The sequence below is a fragment of the Pinus tabuliformis genome, chromosome 8 (assembly GCF_031772625.1).
Source record: "Pinus tabuliformis cultivar Carrire ecotype Pingquan chromosome 8, CPIR1, whole genome shotgun sequence".
Taxonomy (NCBI): Eukaryota; Viridiplantae; Streptophyta; class Pinopsida; order Pinales; family Pinaceae; genus Pinus; species Pinus tabuliformis.
The window spans coordinates 1,690,846,817-1,690,866,362 of NC_142294.1; the positions used below are offsets into that span (position 1 = coordinate 1,690,846,817).

At 37.3% G+C, this 19,546-nt stretch overlaps 1 protein-coding gene across 1 annotated transcript in view; it reads right to left on the reverse strand.

The window, feature by feature from the left end:
• Positions 1-504: 504 nt before the first annotated feature.
• The window catches only part of LOC149242753 (FRIGIDA-like protein 3), a 50,304-nt gene continuing 31,262 nt past the window's right edge, over positions 505-19,546 (reverse strand). The window contains exons 2-5 of the mRNA XM_089370993.1: positions 1,883-2,271; positions 1,217-1,293; positions 970-1,100; positions 505-852 (exon numbers count right to left, since the gene is read on the reverse strand). Of these exons, the coding sequence (XP_089227119.1) occupies positions 505-852; positions 970-1,100; positions 1,217-1,293; positions 1,883-2,271 (945 nt within the window). The remainder of the gene's footprint in view (positions 853-969; positions 1,101-1,216; positions 1,294-1,882; positions 2,272-19,546) is intronic.

A 19,546-nucleotide genomic window follows, 5' to 3' on the forward strand; every position in this document is an offset into this window, starting at 1 on the left:
AGTATATAGTAACCTGGGAAAGTGATGAAGCACTCAATACCATACAAAAATAAAATTCCTTAATAGAAGATTCCTTAATAGAATAAAACACCACTGAAAATTGTCAAAAGCTGCCAAATGAACTTTGCCAATCTTTTAGATTTACAGAAACAAAGTCAAAAAACCTCTTCAAAGCTAAGTGCTTACTACCAGCCACATCCAATAGAAAAGGTTTTATGGGGCCTGATAAGATCAGAACTTGCTTGACCACGGTAAGATAAGCACCGTACCTACCTAATGTATAAAAGAAGACTGATAAGCTGGAGGAGGGGCAAGCAGTCTACTGCCAAAGTGATGGTTGTTGTAATTAGTAGAGGAATTGTAAGAATCGGAACCCAACAACGAAGGCGCCATGTTATCTGATGGATACATATATGGCCTTGAGAGCGAGACTGGAGTCCTATTTCCAACACCATAGCCTGCTCCATTAAATCCTTGGTTTGATCTGTCATATGCATTTTGGCCCTATAGGTTGTAGGATGTAACACCTGGAGCTGCACCAGAATATTGTACTCTATCCAAAGACCTATAAAAGCTTCTGTCTGCACCATTGGAAGAAGCATAAAGAGTCAGAGTTCTTTCATCTGCACTTAACGGAGGCATACATACACCAGCATTTCCTCCATTAGCACGAGGACGCTTAGGTTGAGACTTAACAACACCTGCTGACCTTTTTCTGTCAGCCTTAGCTTTCTCTAGCTGAGCTACACGCTTTTGAAGAGGATCTGGTGAGAACTGCAATTCAAGTTTGTGCTCCTCAATGCACTTTATAACAGCTCTATAAGCAGAAAGCTCTTTTGTATTTACTTCATTCTGTAGCAGCAAATAAAAATATTGGTCAAAAAAGGAACTTCCGATATAACCAACAATACCAAGCCAAAATGATCATCACATAACAAGACATTTTGTATAACAGTAATACAATCGTACTTGTGCAATAGTAGAGTTATTCCCGCTTTTTAAACATGCCTGAGAAGCTTTCTTAGCATCTTTCAGATATTCCTTCAATAAAGGAACAGGTGCAAACTTCTCTGTCAGCCCAAATGCATGAGAAAAGTTGACTGCCTCAATTTTTTTTCAACAAAGGAACAGGTGCAAACTTCTGTGTCAGCCCAAATGCATGAGCAAAGTTGACTGCCTCAATTTGTTTTCCACTATTGACCAGGGTTTCTACAACATTTGCATGAAATTGTCACAAAATTTTCAGTTAATCTGAATATGTCACAAACATTTGAAATACCAAAAGACAGTTTACTGTAAAAGAAAAAACAATACAGACAACTTCAACGGATTTGTCAATAAAGATAACAACTATGCCAGCTTGAGAGCATTTTCGTAAGTAAATAGTTCCCCACTCATGAAAGGCCTTATGACACTTTACCATAGCTCATCATCTTCAGCTGCCTTTATTAATATCAACAAAATAACTTACATACAACTTTCTACCTCATAAAAAGATGTCTACCTAGTAGAGGCCACTCAGTATCTGCCTTGCATATGAAATGTTGAGATATAAAGAAAAGACTACCAACCCCGTCAACTTAGAAACCCGTTCACTGGACTAAACAAAAAAAGTTGGGAAGGTTTACTACAGCCAGGATTACCAAAATTTATCTTCAACTCAATCAGCCACAACCAAGTATAATGATAAAATCCACCAGTCCCTCAAAAAAACCAAGCTAGCCATGAATGCCAGAAAAACAACAAAAAGCCTATCTACCAAAATGGATGGAAATTTTGCCAGCCTAGCCACTGAGGCTAACATTACATAACACCAGCAAACCAAGCTGGAATTTTTGATTAAAGTCCAAGGGAACGACAGAGTTCAGGTGTCTGCCTGCACCGTGCAAATGCAAGAACAAGCTTGCATAAGTCATCTTTATCAAACTCCAACGCAATTCCAAAAGTAGCTAGAAGTTGCAAGAAGGCCTGGGCCTCCAACGAATTGCCATTGGCAACATCTCCTTCAAGGTTTATCTTCGACTTCCATTCATGTGCAATGCTTTTGGCTTTCTCCTTTATATTTAAGGGCAGAACTGGATGTTCAACACCCAAAATAGGATCTTCCAAAATAGGTACAAGAGATTCCAGTAATAATGTACAGGCCCGGCGTAGAGCCGGGAGCCCGGACTCTTTCTTGTCACTTGACTTTTGTTCAAGAGAATAAAACCCCTCCAAGGACTCCAACACTAACCGTGGTGGGTCAGTTGCAGAGTTTAATGTAGAGGGAACCTAATTTCAAAGCCCTATTTCCAATTGCAAAAGTCATTAAGAATGGGAAGAAAGAATTTAGGGATTATAATATCTGAAAATTTCTATTTTTAAAGTATTATAAAATGAGTTTAGATATTTATATAACAATAATAAGTGGAAATCAGAAAAAGAAAAAGAAAAGAAAAGAAATTGATTGGAGATAAACTTTTTATAATTTTGTAAATGTTATTGAGTTCCAATGCTCAAACAAAATATTTATAAAAGGTAATTCATTGGTCTGTGGATGAAGCAAGCATTTGGAGGCTAATTCGTGAAGTCTGACAATAAAAGAGGTGAAATTAGAATGAGTAATGATAAGACAGACATCCTTGTATAGAAATTGCAATGAGGTTCTTCTTAAGGTGACTTAATTGTATCACATTGATTTTGACATGACAACATCAGCAAAATGATATAGAAGTCGTTGCAACTAGTACATCTGTGTTTTGTGCATTAATCACTATATGAGATTGAAGGAATCTGGCGCATTCTCGATCAGAACTATTGCTTGATTGACAACAACATGAGTCTTGTGTTGTACAACAATTGTATAATTGGTGCATTAATCACTGTATGAGATTGAAGGAATCTGGTCGCATTCTCAATCAGAACTATTGACAACAACATGGGCCTTGTGTTGAAAAACAATTGTATAATTTGATTGTGAAGGATTTAAGGAGAAGTAATGTCGTTTTTTCTGATCCTAGCAAGGATTAGCAAATATACTATTTATTGGTCCCTGTGGTATACATTGTTTGGACCTTGTTTTCTCCCTTAATTGTAAGTGCATAAAAATATTAGATTCATAGGACAGGGTACCGTTAATCATGTGATCCAATGATCTTGGACGTTTTTTATTGAATTCTTCAAAACTTATTTCCATTTGATCTTCCAAAATGTGAAGATAGTTTTATTGGTTGGAACAATGCTACAACTTACAAGTTATAATAACAGAGATTCTGTTTTGCATAATGCTTTCCACCTTGCAATATTTTTGTGGATATGGTTAAGCAATATTCTCTTCGAGTAAAGAATAAATTATTGTGTGTAGAGTCATTGGGTTTACTATAGTAATGATCGTAACATTTTGTAGTCTTTTGCTTGTTGTTATCTGGTTTAGTGGTTGAGACAGTGCAATACCATGTTAATGACCCACAGTCAAACTTAGAGATCAGAGCCCTCAATTATAAGTTGGTTGAATTTTATGAGATTTATATGCAATATTAATTCAATAATTAAAAAAAAATATAGACTTAAGCACCCTAAATAAACTTCAATTTATACATCTTTAGAATCTCATTTATGCTACATATCTGCATCTTATGTACATTTTCCCATTCCCATGTCGGAATTGTTCCTCAATTTATGCCTTACGGCGTTTCCTTTGCAACATTTGGTGCAAATTCTAGTTTTTAGATGCGCGCACAATTTAATCATTGTGTTGCGTTCAATTCTATATCAGTTATTGCTTAGTTCGGCTAGTACAAGAAATGGTCTTTTTTTGTGTTTTGCCGTTGTCAATTTGGTTCAAAACTTCTGTATGAAATTTTAAAAGTGGTTTAGTTTGTAAATATTGAATAAGAGATGTTGAGAGTGTTGAATTTATTTATTATTTCAAAAAAAATATTCTGTAGTATAGAATTAAAGAGTCTTGTTTTAATAAAAAAAATTTACGATTGTGAAGTTTTTTTTCAAATTCCCCTTAGAGAGTCTTGTTTTTTTTTGACACTATTGGAAATACCTTAAATCTCATTCTTAGGAAGATAACCCATATCCTCATTTAGCAAACAATTTTGAATCTAGGCCTTAATATCTGAGAGAGCTATATTGTTTTTTTTAATTTCTAAATATACAAGTCATTGTTGTTGCTACTATGTCCTCAGATTTTTATGGAATTGAAATAGATGGAATTCTAATATAATGTGGTCTTAAGGCCACCGAACATCCTTTATGGCTTGAATGTATATAGAATATTTTAGCTATTGGGAACTTACCTTAAAATATATGTGATCCTTGCTCATAATGGAGGCCATTATCCTTCTTAGCATAATATGGATTTTTGGAAAGAAAAATACTTTAGAGGTGCATAATAGCCATATACCCTTTGGTTCTTTGAAATCTAGGTAAATAACTATCCCCTAAAAATCTTTATTAGAAACAGATATTGAATGTGCTTCATTCCCCTCCCATTTTATTTTTTGGATTATAATATTTTAGTATTATTTTCTAAGGTTATCTTTAAGAATATTAAATCATTTTGCTTAAGAACCACACCACATCACCTTTCTATTTTGGGGAGTCCTAATGCCCTTTACTCTTTTTAGTTACCTAATTGATATTCATGATGTAATTTATTATTACATGTGTGTCTTGCATATTACATCATTCATACCCATTGGTGCTTTAACACATAAGCTCTTTGGTTGGAATACATAGTCAGCTTGGCTTTATGTCATAAACCTTCCATCTAGCTATTTTTTTCTATTGAAACATAACGGACTTATTGATTTAGGTAGGGATCCCTTAGTTCATAGACAAGAATAAGATATCATGCATACTAATTCTAAAGAAAAAAGAAACAATGGTCAGAGAATAAAACATAAAACATATATACACAAAGATTTTGTGGTTGATCCAAAAAATGGAACTACCACATTGATTTTTCAATGCTACAATACATATATATATATATATATATATATATATATATATATATATATATATATATATATATATATCTCAATCCATTAACCCATGGTAGTTCCCTTGAACTAATCTAAAAAATGCCATGGACAGAAAACCATCATGACCAAAACCACTTGCAAAATCCATACGCCCATCTAATAAAATATAACACAACCCAACATTTATGTTTTATTTTACCTAAACTTTCAATAGGGTCACATACTAGAATATTCCAAATTTGATCGAACCATCTTCCAAACTTGATGTCTCTTCCATAAAATCCTCTAGTACACTTTTCTCTTTAAAGTACAATTTTTTAGTATAAGGTATCACTCATTATAGAGACTCTTTGCACTCATTATCACTATGTGCCACACTCCATTTATCAAAAACTAATCATCTTTTCATTATCTAGGACTGTAAAGAAGGATCTAGAATCCTGGTGATCTAGAAAGATCTGATCTAAAATCCTCCATGAATTTGGCTTCACACTTAACAAAAATAGGCATATTGGAATAATGATAACCCAACTTACACTAAATATAAAAATATTGGTTTTGAAGATTGGCATCACCCAGTTTGATATTCACTTCTTACGATAAAATATGTGTGATTCATCCCTTAATTCAAAATTCTAAGACCACGTTACAATTTTTTTCACTTGTAATTTCAATCTTGACCATACTAGAAATCGATATTCTTTTTTAGTGTTTCCCTCATTTTGAATTAAATGTTATGTTGTATTAAAATAAATATTAAGTTCCATCACTAGCTACATAGGAAGGTCATAGCAGACTCCTCTGCCTATATAAGTAAAGGAGAGATGGTATGCCCACATTGGTTCTAACAGAAATCTTAATTTTCGTCTTAGTGTGATGTCAGTTATTTTCTTGACATGTTTTAAGTTTTATTTTTATTTTTGAAAAATAAGAGGTGGAATTTGAATTAGGGATTTTGTTGCCTTGATATTCGTGAGATATTTAATATTTACTATATATGATGTATAACAAAAAAATACATATTTCCCTTTTACGTCAATTATAGAAAATCTACTATAGTAAAATTTTGTGTCTAACATTAGGCCTTCATCATTTTAGTCTTAGATACTCCAATTTGCAACCAATTGATTTTGTTTTTCCTTCCTTGGACTCCCTGCAACAACTTGTACTCAATTTTTCTTCGCACTACAATTAGAGTTAAGAGTGGAATCACCTCTTCTCTTATTATACATTTCCCACACTTTCTCCCTTGCAATTGAAGGTTTTCCATAAGCTCAATATTGAACTGAAAACTTTGATACCAAGTGTCTACCCTCTTGTTGTTTTTTTTTCCATTGAAACTTACTAGACAAATTCATTTATATCTCTTCCTTTATTGGTAGGAATATGATATCACCATTGTCATGTTAAAGTATTTCTGTTTTATTTTACCTGTGCTTTTGATAGGGATGCATACTAGAAATATCCATATATAGAATACATTTACATTAATGTTAAAAGGATAAATGTTTTAACTTTCACTCCCATTTTATCCTCTAAGTGATCAAATTGATATTGGTGAGTCTAGTGCATCATATTTGTTTCTCTTTATCTCTTTACCTATTAGTATATGGATGAATGGAGACCTTTATAGTTGGTGTGTTGTCATAATGGATGTATTTTTGGTTATATTTCCTCTCAAGCATAACTCTTTTATTAATTTGGTCCACACATTTTCACATTTTATTTATTTTTTGCAATCACTAGTCTAAAACTTTAACCGTCTTGTGTTAGTTCACAAAAACGTTGAGCTATGTAGCTTATGGTTAAGAAGGCTCAAGAAGTAATATTCCTTGGCCCTTAAAATTTGATGCATTCCATTATAATTTTTCATACCTTGATTCCTTCATGATAGAATCTATAGAACCTATTTGTCTAAAAGTTACAACTATACATGTGTGTTTTACCCTAACATGTGTATTAGGATTCCAACTTATAGTATATTATAGTTGCATTGATTAAATTGGAATATTTTCCAAGGTCCCCATCTATCCATCTTCCTTCAAGAGAAATAGTTGAGTTAGTTCTCCAACCAGTGCTTGTACACTAGAGCTCAGACTATTGCTACTTAAGGCAGTATAATTAATAATTGTATATATCAAATTTACACATAGATAACTATGTATCAACATACCATGGTAGACTTGATAATGTTACTGAAACATACCATTGCAAACTATGACATGGATTTGTACTAACAATGAGATGCATTAAAGTATTGGGTAGGTATTTGTGTGGGGTTAGGCATACTCCAATAAGCCCCTATATTTTTCGATCATATCAAAACAACTACCCCTCGTGTTCCTCTATCAATTTCCTAAACACTTCCTAGGTAGGTTCCTACATACATCTAACTTTTATTTAAGTTGTTGATAATGAGTGGGATGAATCAAACACACACCTATAGAGCATGTTATGCTCAAGTGCTACCACACTTATTTCAAAGGAACAATCAAGATCCTAAAGGAGACATACAATGGTTGGGATTTGTTTTTGCAAAACCATAGTGATTAAGGTGAAATGAGTTTAAATCTCTCTCTCTCTTATTATTTCATTGGGTACTAAGTTATATAAGATACCAGAGGTAGCCCCACCTATCGCCATCTCTTTGATCTCTCCTAAACAATGAACTGAGGTCATCTCTGAGAATAGGAAATTTGATTCCTTTCTCATTCACTCTCAAAGTAAGGGGAATGTTGTAGCCACGTCCATGGCCCTCGCCAAGGGTTCATCCAAGGAGTAGAAGCAAGCATGTGGATACACTCATGGAAGAAGAATACAGGGACATCTTCTCGTCACCCATAGGGGTACCCTTCCATTGTGAGGTCAAGCATTTAAACAATCTGAACCCGGGAGCACCTCTACCCAACGGACCAATGTATCGCCACTCCATTATGGAAAATGAAGAAATCAAGCAGCAAATCAAAATGTTGTTGCAAAAAGGGCAGATTCGGCCAAGTTCTTCGCCTTATGGGAGCCTGATTGTACTTGTAAGAAGAAGGATGAGACGTGGAGGTTTTGCATTGATTATTGGGAACTAAGAAAAATCACTTTCGTGATCAAGTATCCAATCCCACATATTGATGACCTCCTACACTAGCTTGAGGGGGCCAAGTATTTCAGCAAGATCGATCTAAAGCTTGGTTATCACTAGGTTCCAATAGATTCCACATATGTATGGAAGACAACATTAAAATCCAAGGAAGGCCTTTTTGAATGGTTGGTTATGCCCTTCACTTTGACAATTTCCCCTACTAATTTTATGAGGCTAATGCATGACATCTTGTAGCCTTTCAATAACTCATTCATGGTGGTTTATGTGGATGACATCCTCATCTTGAGAAAGTGTTTGGAAGAATACTTGCATCACATGTAGCAGGTCCTTCAAACACTTTGGTAGCACAAACTTTGTGCAAACTTGGAGAAATCCACCTTTGGCATGAGCGAGGTCCAATACTTGGGTTACATCATCGATGAGTGTGGCCAGCCCCAACCTCTATAATAGAGCATCACAACTTTTTGGGCCTTGCAATTTTTTATCGGAGGTTCATGTCAGGATTCTCCCAACAGAAGGTGTTCGTTGAGTTGAAGCACAACCTCTACTCTACATCAGTGCTCATAGTACAAGACCTACAACGACCATTCAAAATCGAGACAGACACCTTAGACTATGCTATTGATACAGTCCTCAGCCAACATGGGCATCGAGTGGCCTATCATAGTGAGAAACTTTCCGATACAATTCATAATTACTCTTGGGCATCGGAGAAGGTATGTTATTTTCGTTTATCTTGTTATATTTTCTTCAAGATTCAAAACCTTTTCACATCATGAGTTACGCATATGGTAGAAAATATGATAAAATATAGAAGGTTTATATGGAATATGAAATGACTAATAATTACCCTTTTTCTATGTAGGAAGAGGAAAAAATAGAGGACTGTCATCCCAATGGAAACAACTAGACCAAGTCAATTGTTGTCCCTTTAGCAGGGAACTACACTCAAACAAGGCAATCCAAATTAGACTGTGAAAAAGGAAAAGGAGATCTCGAACAAAAGAACAAGAAGATAACTGCAAGTTAACATCTTGACGAATCCCCCGGGATCCTTTGATCCTGAGGGATTGCTATCTTAATGATCTTCTGCATTGTTAATATTGTCATTTGGCTGTTATAAAAAGGGGTAGCACTATTAGCTTGGGGGGAGAAGACTATTATTATTTTTATGAAATTATTTTTGGTACTTGAACTTTGATCATCGAGTCTCTTTGAAGAGCGAGTCCTCGCAACTCCGTTTCATATTTCAATATAAAAACCTGGTTGTTTCTCTATCGTTCATTCTGGAGTAGCCTAAAGTAGTGAGTCCCTAGAGGCTAAGGGCTTGGCCATGGTGAATCACTTGCTCATGTATCATATTTCTCATTCATGTGTGGTTTGATTTCTTTCTTTCACTCTGCTCAGTAATCTAAAGCGCTTTACTGTTTTACATATCAGCTATGTTATACTTGATTAAATATTACTGTTACTCACAACAAGAATGCTATGTTATCATTCTAACTCTACATCACATTAGTGTTCCCCCCGACAAATCACATAGCATTGTTGTTCCTTATAGATTAACCGAGCTGTATTTTCTTGAATCAGTACTACTGCATGATTTACACTTAAAATCGTGGCTGTTTAATTGGAATTACTGCCTTGTTACCATTGTTGTTCTAAAAACATTGCCGTTCGGAAACAATTTTTGTTCCATTACAATTGTTGCTATTCTACAGATGTGATTCAGGTGTACTGTATCGAGATCTGATTATTGTTCCTTTTACTGATTAAGTGTGTTGCGTGTTTAACTTGGGTAGCTATACATTTCGATTTCAATTGTTGCTCTATACTTTATTTCTGAGAGTTCATTGTTCCATTTCTGATTGATGTTCAAATTGGAAGCTATTACTTAGTTCCCGTAGATTATAATTATTTCTACATTCATAGGTTAAGGTGATGTTGTTCAATCTTATTCATAAAGATAGTTGTTGTTCCATTTCTTGCTATTTGAAGATCATCATTGCTTTGGTGTGTAGAAGGTTTGAAACTGTAGTGAACATTGACCTATGCTATCTAGTTCCCAGTTTGATGATCCTTCTTTTGATTGCTTCTTTAATTGCATCAGTTTACAGAGGGAAGAGTTACTGTTACTGTACCCTCGACTGATAAATTATTGTAGCTTTCTGAACACATGATTTGAATTCCAGGTTTCCTTCCGCAAATAGGTTTCATTTCAAGCATCTATTTACTCTTGTATTGAGAGAACTATACTACTAGCATTACTCTGACAAATGACCACCTTAAACTAAGTACACTCTTTGAAATAACAAATCGTTCCTCGATTGACAATTAATGTAGGCTAAATAGAGGTGAAAAAGACCCTTCTTACTGCTTGACATTGTGGCAAAGTTGTTATAGAAATTTTTGGGCACTGAAACCCCAATCATAAATGTCCATAAACCAAGGGCTTCTAAGTCCCTAAAAGTTTTGTTCAAAACTAGACCATCTCACCTGATCCATGGTCAAAGTGCGCTGCATCCCACCTAAATGCACACGAGAGGTGCGATGCATACTGAAAAGCCCTTCTATGAGGTGCGATGGGCGAGAGTGGACAAATGGCAGGGTCAATCTGCAAGGTGGAGGATCATGGAATCTTCCAAAAACTTCTCCTGTGACACTTGCCTCTCTGCATTTCCCCAGGGATGAGTAAGAGATCATCAATCTCCAAGTAGAATCAAGAACTATCAGAGAGAGGACACTAATCAAATCTTAAAAGCTGACTCATCCCCCTTGCAAACATCTATATATGGATCCCTCATCCCAGAGATCCAGGGGCTGGAATTTTGTATCTTGTAAGGAAGTGCTGCTGGTTTCTTGGTTTAACATCATAGTGTTGGGTGATCTAAGATTTTCATGAGGTGAAGAAGCGCTTTCTTGCTGAGAGGATGATGCTGGGTCAGAAAAATTGGTTGTAATCCTCTTTGTTATTCTTGATTATTAATAAAGCTATTCAAGTTTTCCTCCACATTCTTGTATGATTGATGATATATGCATTTGTGTGGTCAATATATATCTGGTCCTATATTGTTTATGATAGTAGATCTATGTTCTTGGATAGTGTTACGCTGCTTTGATCCTACAGGTGCTCTTTGAAGCTGGGTAGACAAGGAAGCAAGTGGCAAAGATCTATCAGAAGGGAGAGAAATCAAGCAAGGAACCAAGCACAAGACAGAGGTTGGTCTCCTTTATTCCCCTCTTATCTACTTCCCATAAAGGAAAATGAAAGTGGTTTTAGTTTGTTTGTTTCTAAGGTAGCTACCAGCCTTAGTGGGACTAGCAGCTCTGCTTAGGCACTAGATTTCCAGTGGGGAGCAAGTAGATTGTTTGTTTGTCTATATTTGTTTGCTTTATAAGCTTACACACGAAGCCTGAAGTCAAGCCAGCTAGCCTTCGAACTGCATTTTCTATGCAAGTGCAAAGTAGATCAATGCTGCTTCATTCTATCTATGGGTTTTGTTTATGAACTGAACAATTGATTTACAAACTCTCTAATTGCCCTTGTGGTGGCTCTAGTAACTTCCTTAGATCTACCCTTGTGATTTATTTACTGATTACCACTTGCTCGGCCTAAATCCCTGACCTGAGCTACAAACTGTGACCTGGAACCCAGTTGAAGTCTCGTCCCTGGACCATCGCACTGTCTCTTATTTGGAATCTAGATGCATCGCACTTCCCAAGTGTAGTAGGTGTGATGCATCTCACTTTCCCTGTGTTACAGGTGCGCTGATCAGACAAGACCTCTTCTGCTCTTAGATTTTGGTTTCTGTGTTCACTCTTTTCAGCTCTATTCAGGAGTTTTGCTATCTGTAGTCAGTATACCTCTATTGGAACCCCCTTCCTTACCATTATTCTACCTCCATTGTGCAAACAACTGTAAATGTTTTTATGTATTGTGATCCATTTTCAGTTCTCTTTTACAAAGAAGTAGCGTAATTGAACTGTCGTTTCTTGATTTGGAAGTGTCGCAAGTGTGATTTTCAGTCATAGAAGAGAATCCAATTGTTCTTGATAGTCGATTACATTGTTACTCTTGTATTTTATTTGAATTGATAGTTTTTCAAGTGTCGAAAGCAAGTTTTCAATTCCAAATCGCAATGTGTCGTCATTGTTTTCATTTTGTCTTGAAAAGAAACTTGTTAGTAATGTCACTTTGAAAAATAATTCAGATTTGCACTTAGCTTTCTTTTTATCATTGACACATTAAGAAGGCTGAAAACAAATACATGCATGTACATTTGCATTTAGACTATTTGTTGGTTTGATTTAGGACAGTGCATATAGTGTGTGCTCTTTTCTCTATGTTGAAATAATATCATCTCTCTTTCCTTAGTAGCTAGGATTTTCATTGCAAAAAGAAGATTAAACGATTGTTTATCATCTTCGATTGCATTTTAGGAATTGTACATCTACATCATGCGGTGAACCTGAAAGGCAAATTTCTTAAGTAATATCAACTGTAAAATTAATTTAATGAATCTAAAAATGCTTTGGAACCTAACTAACAACATTTAGAAGTCTAGGCTAGAGACGTATTCCGGTGTCGTAAAGCCTGGTAACCGTTGCTTTCATTGCTGGTTGGGTGATTCCTCCACTTTGAGACGATAAGTGCTAGTACGGACTTGTGCTCCCACGTACCATTGAGTATATATTGGGAAACCACAATATGCTTTATCCTTTATCCATAGGAAGCCGTGTCTGCCACCCTATTGATCGCAATGCACTGAACAGAGCATTCGAGAAGATTGACTGCCGTACCGTAAAAAGTATTCTGCAGTTTTGTGATTGGTTTGGTAATCCCTCTGTCTAGATTTCCAGAGTAGTCTCTTTCATTCCTTTTCAGACTCCTTAAAGGAAAAGGTCCATCTGAGCACTTGTCACTTCAAGCTCATTAAAAATCGAAGGCGACTAGAGTCATCTTTTGTTTTTTCTCGACTCTTAAAAATTGAAAAAGCAAGTTGTGTCAAAGCGTCTAAAATTTATTTTAATCGGAATAAACATCACCTTTCCTACATTGGTCTTAGGTTGACAAAAATGGAGTCCACCAACCAAGGGTTTCCCATTGGAGGAAATCCTAGTCCTTTCTCCTCTTGGGGAGATGTTGGTGCACCCCATATTACCACATTGTCGATTCTGGGATTGACAATCGACTTGCGCATATGGCTCTTCTCGACCTCCGTCGTTCAGAACATCGTGATTCCTTAACAATCAAGTCAGCAACTAAATGATACCAAAGTTACGCCCCAACCTTCTACTTCATGCAGTTCTCCCTCTCCTCCTTCCTCTTCACTTGATCAAGCTGGTAAAGCCAAAAATCAAGTAACTGAGAAGAAGAAAGAGAAGAAGAAGAAGGAGCCAGAGGCAAAAAGGGGCGATCAAGCATCGTCTAGCAAAAATCCACACACTGCACCGCCCAGGCCTAAATCGCCATGTGTCATTTGAAAAGGAGACCACTATCATTGAGATTGTCATTGCATCCCTCGGATCTTAAGGGACTGGTCTCCTCGTTTGCACAATCCGGTGTCATCAACCTCTGATGATCATGTTGAAAATACACCATCAACTAGATAAGGTGAAGCCCCTGGACAAAAAGGAAAATGTAAATTTCCTTGTAAACTGTGTGAAGGCAATCACGTCGTCCACCGTTGTCCCTTCTTAGACAAGGCTAAAAGAATTTTGGATGACCATCCGGTTTCACCGTTACAACTTCCTCCTGGATATAAGAAACTCTTGCCGAGTCCATCACTAGTTGAAAATCCGGCTGACAGACCATTGTGGTCGGCCGACACATCTATCATTGAAGATAAACCATCTGAATCCATGTCACACGGAATCAGTCAAAAGTGCGGACACAACCGACCTTCCTAGAAGTCTAAGACATTCTAATGACAAACAAAACAAACTAGAGCTATCCTTCTCTAAACATGCATTATGATATGAGAAATCAAGTGTTTTGTTCTTACCTTTGTCCAAACGCTGTTGTAGAAGTCCAAGCTTTGTTGATCTGGATGAGCTCCTCCTTTTCTCCAAAACCTGCAATCACCAACAGTCAAACAATTAAATAGCACCTGATTATAACATAAAACAAAGCATATTCAACATATAGACCAAGGAGTACATGAAATAACTCATAAACAACAAGTTATTGAGAAGAATGGACCAATTTGCATTAAAGGTAATCAAAAGGAACCATTACAACCTGAGCCTTGGTGTTGTGCAAGCTCCTTCCAGGTTCCACAAGAGTCTTCCTTTACTTTGACAAAGCTCACCCGCTTCCAAATAGAACAAGCAAAGATGGCAATCTCTCCTCACAAGCTTCTAAATGGGAGTCCTAATTCCTGCAGCATTTACCTTTAGAAATGTATAGCTTTCAACCTCTCTCCTTCTGGCCCAATGCCTGTATTTATAGTGTTCAAGAGGAAGTTAATCAGGTCCACCATCAATGGGATAATCCCCTCTTTGGATGGGATAGCTCCCCTATTGATGGGATAAGTTCCTCTTTGGTAGGAGTGCATGAACCATCTGGAGGTGCTCAATACACGTCGAACAACCTTCTAGAACGCTCTAGAAATAACCACAAGTGACTTTTTAAAGATGAAACTTGCGCATTTAAACCTTTTCAGGGGGACGCACCTGTACCTTTACATACAGAGCATCCAAAGACGCAGCTTTTGTGAACATTGGGTGCATCCCCGCAGGTAAGGTTGAGAGAACCTGCGTCCCCAGAGATAAATACATTTAGAAAGACTTTCTCTCTTTTTTTGGAGTTTGACATGGAGAGCAAAGGCATAAGACTTGCCTAAGAGGGTAGTATGACTATTGATAGAGCCATCCTAACTGTAAATAGTCATGGTGACATTTTTTAGTGTAACAGATTGCCCCCTAAAGTGCAAAGCCTGGAATAGATTAGGGTTTTGTATTATCTAGGAAGGGTGAAGCGCTTTATCATTTCAAGGATTATCTCATGGAGAGCCTGGTCAGAACCTGCAATTTTCAACACAAAATACATGTATAAGATTATATCATCATTGAGGTAGGCATTCCCATACTCAGATTAAAACTTTAACTAACAGACTAACTACTCTGATACAGGAATGATCTTGCAGTACATTATAATCATAGAATTTTGTAGACACAGTATGGACGCAGCGATCTGTTTATGGTTAGTCTACTTAGATAATGAATACAAAACTCCTCGCAGCCTGGATGGTAGAGACTAGATCCAGGGTCTTCATCTCTACTTCTCGAATTTGTACGATTCTAGCCATGCGAATAAATGAGTTGATGTCGAACATGGTAGAAACCACTTGATTACCGGTCGATGATGTAAATTGTTAACAAGCGTGAGAGAGACCACCAGTAATGTCAATGGTTCTCAAAGTACCCAGTACAATCCATGAGATGTGAATGAATGATTTGATGTCGAACATTTCACGGAATCCTTCGATCGAAAGTCAATGATGTAAACTGACGTCAAAGGCGAGAAACCTGCCATTGATGCATGCAGATTTCAAGGTACTGACGATTTCTAAGTCATCTCTCTAGATAATGTGCTGATGTCGATAGAAAGCGACCCGTTGCAGGCAAGCCCACAACATGAAATCATTGTTCAAGTTAAAGAAATGTTGTTGTAAGGACTGACTCAGGGATGGTCAAATGGATGACACGTATTTTGCAGATGAAATTTTTTGCTTGCAGACCTCTTGAACACATAACGACACGACAGATGGCTTGGTGCTGAATAACTCAAAGTTAATCCCCGGAACCCGGTTAAAGACTTTCAAAGTGGTTTGATCAACTGTGAGGTAAAGGATTTCCCAACCCAGGTGAATGAAAAGTGTCGTGTTCAAGAGTGGTAATAAAGCTTCTTCTGAGACAAAAGGTAACAAATAGGCTCATTCTTCTCTCTTTTCCCCCACCATTTCTGGCAAGTACCTCTTTATTTTTAACAAGCTTGAGGAGGATAACATATGCTTGATTATAAGCTCATCCTTCAGATGAGTCCAACCTAGTTTTGATTCGAACCCTAGGAAGGAGTGGTTCGTTCCTGTTTGTAATTGAACAGGTCCTTTACTGTGAAATGTTTAACGAGCCCAGTATAGGAGAAACTCGGCGTTTTTCAATTTTAGAGAGTCTGAAAAACTTAAGAAGACTCCAAGTTGAACTTTTTCGTAGATTTGTGTCCCTCAAGCCCGAAAAAGTATAAAATAATACCTGGGGGAACCGCTTGATCTTGCGACCTGTGTCACTGACCTGAAAAGTAAAAATCGATCAAAAACACGTCGTTTTATTTCCGTATCGAGTTTGAAACGACAAAAACCCGGCAATCTTTTCCTGATTTTACGGTCAGAAAAGAGCTATAAGGGGACCGTCTTTTAATTCCGTTTTAACGAGTGTAAAAGAAACGCTCGACAATCTTTTCATTTTTTAGGAGTCAGAAAAGGGCTTAAAAGATGACTCTGATATTTTGGTTCGTGAAAAATGACAATTTTCCCTCTAAATCCCTTTGTCCTGCACAAAAGCGACACATTACTCATACATGTTTAAGATAGGCAAAAATACATCGAAAAACATCTTTCCATGGTGAAAAATGAACAAATTCATCCAAAAAACCTATAAAAAGACTTTTTACCATGTCATTTTTACCGTTTGACTGTTGAGGTTGAAAAAGGAGCTTTTGGCAAGAAACTTCCCGTGGTAGCTGCGGAAAATCCGACCGTCAGAATCGAACGCCGTCTCTTCCAGGTATTTTACAACATCCTACTCTTCAATTTCATCCGATTAAAGTTGATTTTTAGGTTTTAGTTTTGTTTTTTGGGGGGGTTTAGGTTTTAGAATGCGCCCCTCGGTGGATGCAGGTGCCCTTCAGGTGACCTGCGTCCCCCGACTTTTTCCTATACAGGAAAATGGTCGGGGGACGCATCCCACCTTCAGGCCAGCTGCGTCCGGACGCCCTGTGTTGTAAACGCGGGGTGCATCCTCCGTGGAAGGCGGATTTTAAAACCCCAATCTCCACAAATAACCATTCAAATTTCCTCAAATCAGTTCTAATCATTGTTTCTTGGTGTGTAGAGTACTCACCATGTTGGATTGGAGAGAAAGAGAGCATGAAGACGTTGATTTAGCTGCAATTGAACATCAACCTTCCATTGATGCCCTAAAAGAATGTGGGCTATATAAATACTGGGCCATACCTGGCATGAGGGCTCAGGTAAGATTCTTAGAATGACTGGTTGAGAGATGGAACGTTCAAGAGCAATTCTTTTACATAGGAGGGCACCAGCTCGAGATAGAGCCCTCGGATGTATACTTTCTCACTGGATTGCCAAACAGAGGCGAGCAACTCAATCTAGCCGGGACTAGGCCGGGTGGCCAATCCCTTGTTAGTCTCCGGGAAGATTGGTGCACACCTGGTGCACACGATTCGAAAGGCGTGGAGATCAAACACATCTCTCTGCGCGAACTCAAAGTTAGAGCGTTCACGGTTACCAGAATTTGCGGGGCGGGCGCTTTACACATTGCTTCTAGGTCCCAAATGCGGATGGCAATTGACTGTTACCAAGGCACCATTTTCAACTGGTGTGATGCTGTGTCGGCTAACGTGAAGAGCCAACTGACTAAGGCAAAGAATGGACAACTGAAAACTTTTGGATATGGGCCTTTAGTCGTGAGCTTTGCCTTAGAGAGAGTTCCGATGCTGATCTCTCAGCAACTCACTGTTGATATCTTGGGTCCTCGGGAGCCAAAGCTGGTACGATGGGTTGCGGTGATGGCCCGGCATCCTGACGAGGGTGCGGCAGTTGTTCGATTTTCTGATAGTTACTTTCACTGGTTGGAAGACCAGGTTTTCTCGATCCAGGACTTTCCGTATGCCAGAGTAGATTTTCGAGGTGATCTGGACATGGTTCTTCCACAGGGAGAACAATGGGATGACAGACGTACTTTATTTTTCACAAGTTTTCAAATTATGTATTTTTTTTGTTTTTTATATATATCGTCTCAAAACTGACAGTAAAATTTTCAAAATGCAGATGTTGGTCCACAGCGCCCAGCCAACCTCCGGCCTTTTGAGAGGAGACATCCAGTTGCACCGGTACCGGCCCCACAGGACGCGGCGGCTGCAGAGGTACTAGCTGAGTTGGAGCATGATCTAGAGCGTTTGACGACGGATATGCCTGAGACTACTATGGATGATATTCCTATCAGACTTCAGCGCTATGTAGTCGCGGTCCCTGGACCGTTTAGGAGATTTTTGTGCAAGGTAGCCCGTGCAGTGGTGTCGTATAGGGAGCACCACCAGTGATTGGCTAGTCACTTTGTAGACACATGTGACATTTTTGACTTTTTGTACTTTATCATTTTTGCCGATCATAAGGTGTTTTTCAACCTATTGTTTAGTCAATTTAGTGTTGTCTAAATTTCTAGTATTAATTGTCAACCCGGGGCTTGTAAGCTGATGAAGTGAAGGTGTATTATATGTACTTAAGTAACCTCTTAGAGTTTTCTTATCGTTGGGGGTGTTGTTGTGGTTAATTATGTTCCTAAGATGGAATGATGATTTATAAACAAGTGAGTGATGGTGTGTGTGTAGTGTGAATCCTAAATGAGTGAGAGTGTGTGATTAGTGATTTCTAACTACCTGCTTGAAAGGAAATGCTTGAAAGAAATAAATGACTTGAAAGATCTTGAAATAACTTTGAAAGCAAATAACCACTTCCAATGGTACTAGACACCATTCATGCAGCTGCAAATAAAAGAAAGGAAAGTCACTTTTAAAACCAAAGATAAAGATTATCTCTCTCTAACTCGCTGCTTCAAACACATGTACTGTGTAAAGCACGGAAAGAAAGTAGCTTAAGTTGAATTAGAAAAGTGATTTAAAAATGAGAAAAATCTGATTTAAAGACTAGTGATAACGTTTTGCTCTTTCTAACTCTCTACTTCAGCCATATGTACTATGCAAAGTATGATTAGAAAGTAGTGAAAGAATAGTCTAAAAAGCTCTTAAAACCAAAAATCTACTTTAAAGACTAGTGATAACGTTTTGCTCTTTCTAACTCTCTACTTCAGCCATATGTACTATGCAAAGTATGATTAGAAAGTAGTGAAAGAATAGTCTAGAAAACACTCAAAGCCAGCTGCAAGTTAGTGGTATTCTGATCTTAAAAGATAACAATTTATGATAGAAGATCATTCATGTGTTAGTAGCTCTTTGAGAAATAAGATTAAAAATCAGCTATAAAAACAAAGGCAGCAACTTGAATCTGTCAACATCAAATACCATTAGTTTGTAAAGCAAACACACACACATAAAAACAAATCCCGGGCTAAAAGAAACCTGCAAATAAGTAATACTGATCAGCGTGAAAGAAAAGAAATCAAATAAATGAAACTATACATGCTTAAAGGAATGTTGAATGAGAAAATAAGTAAA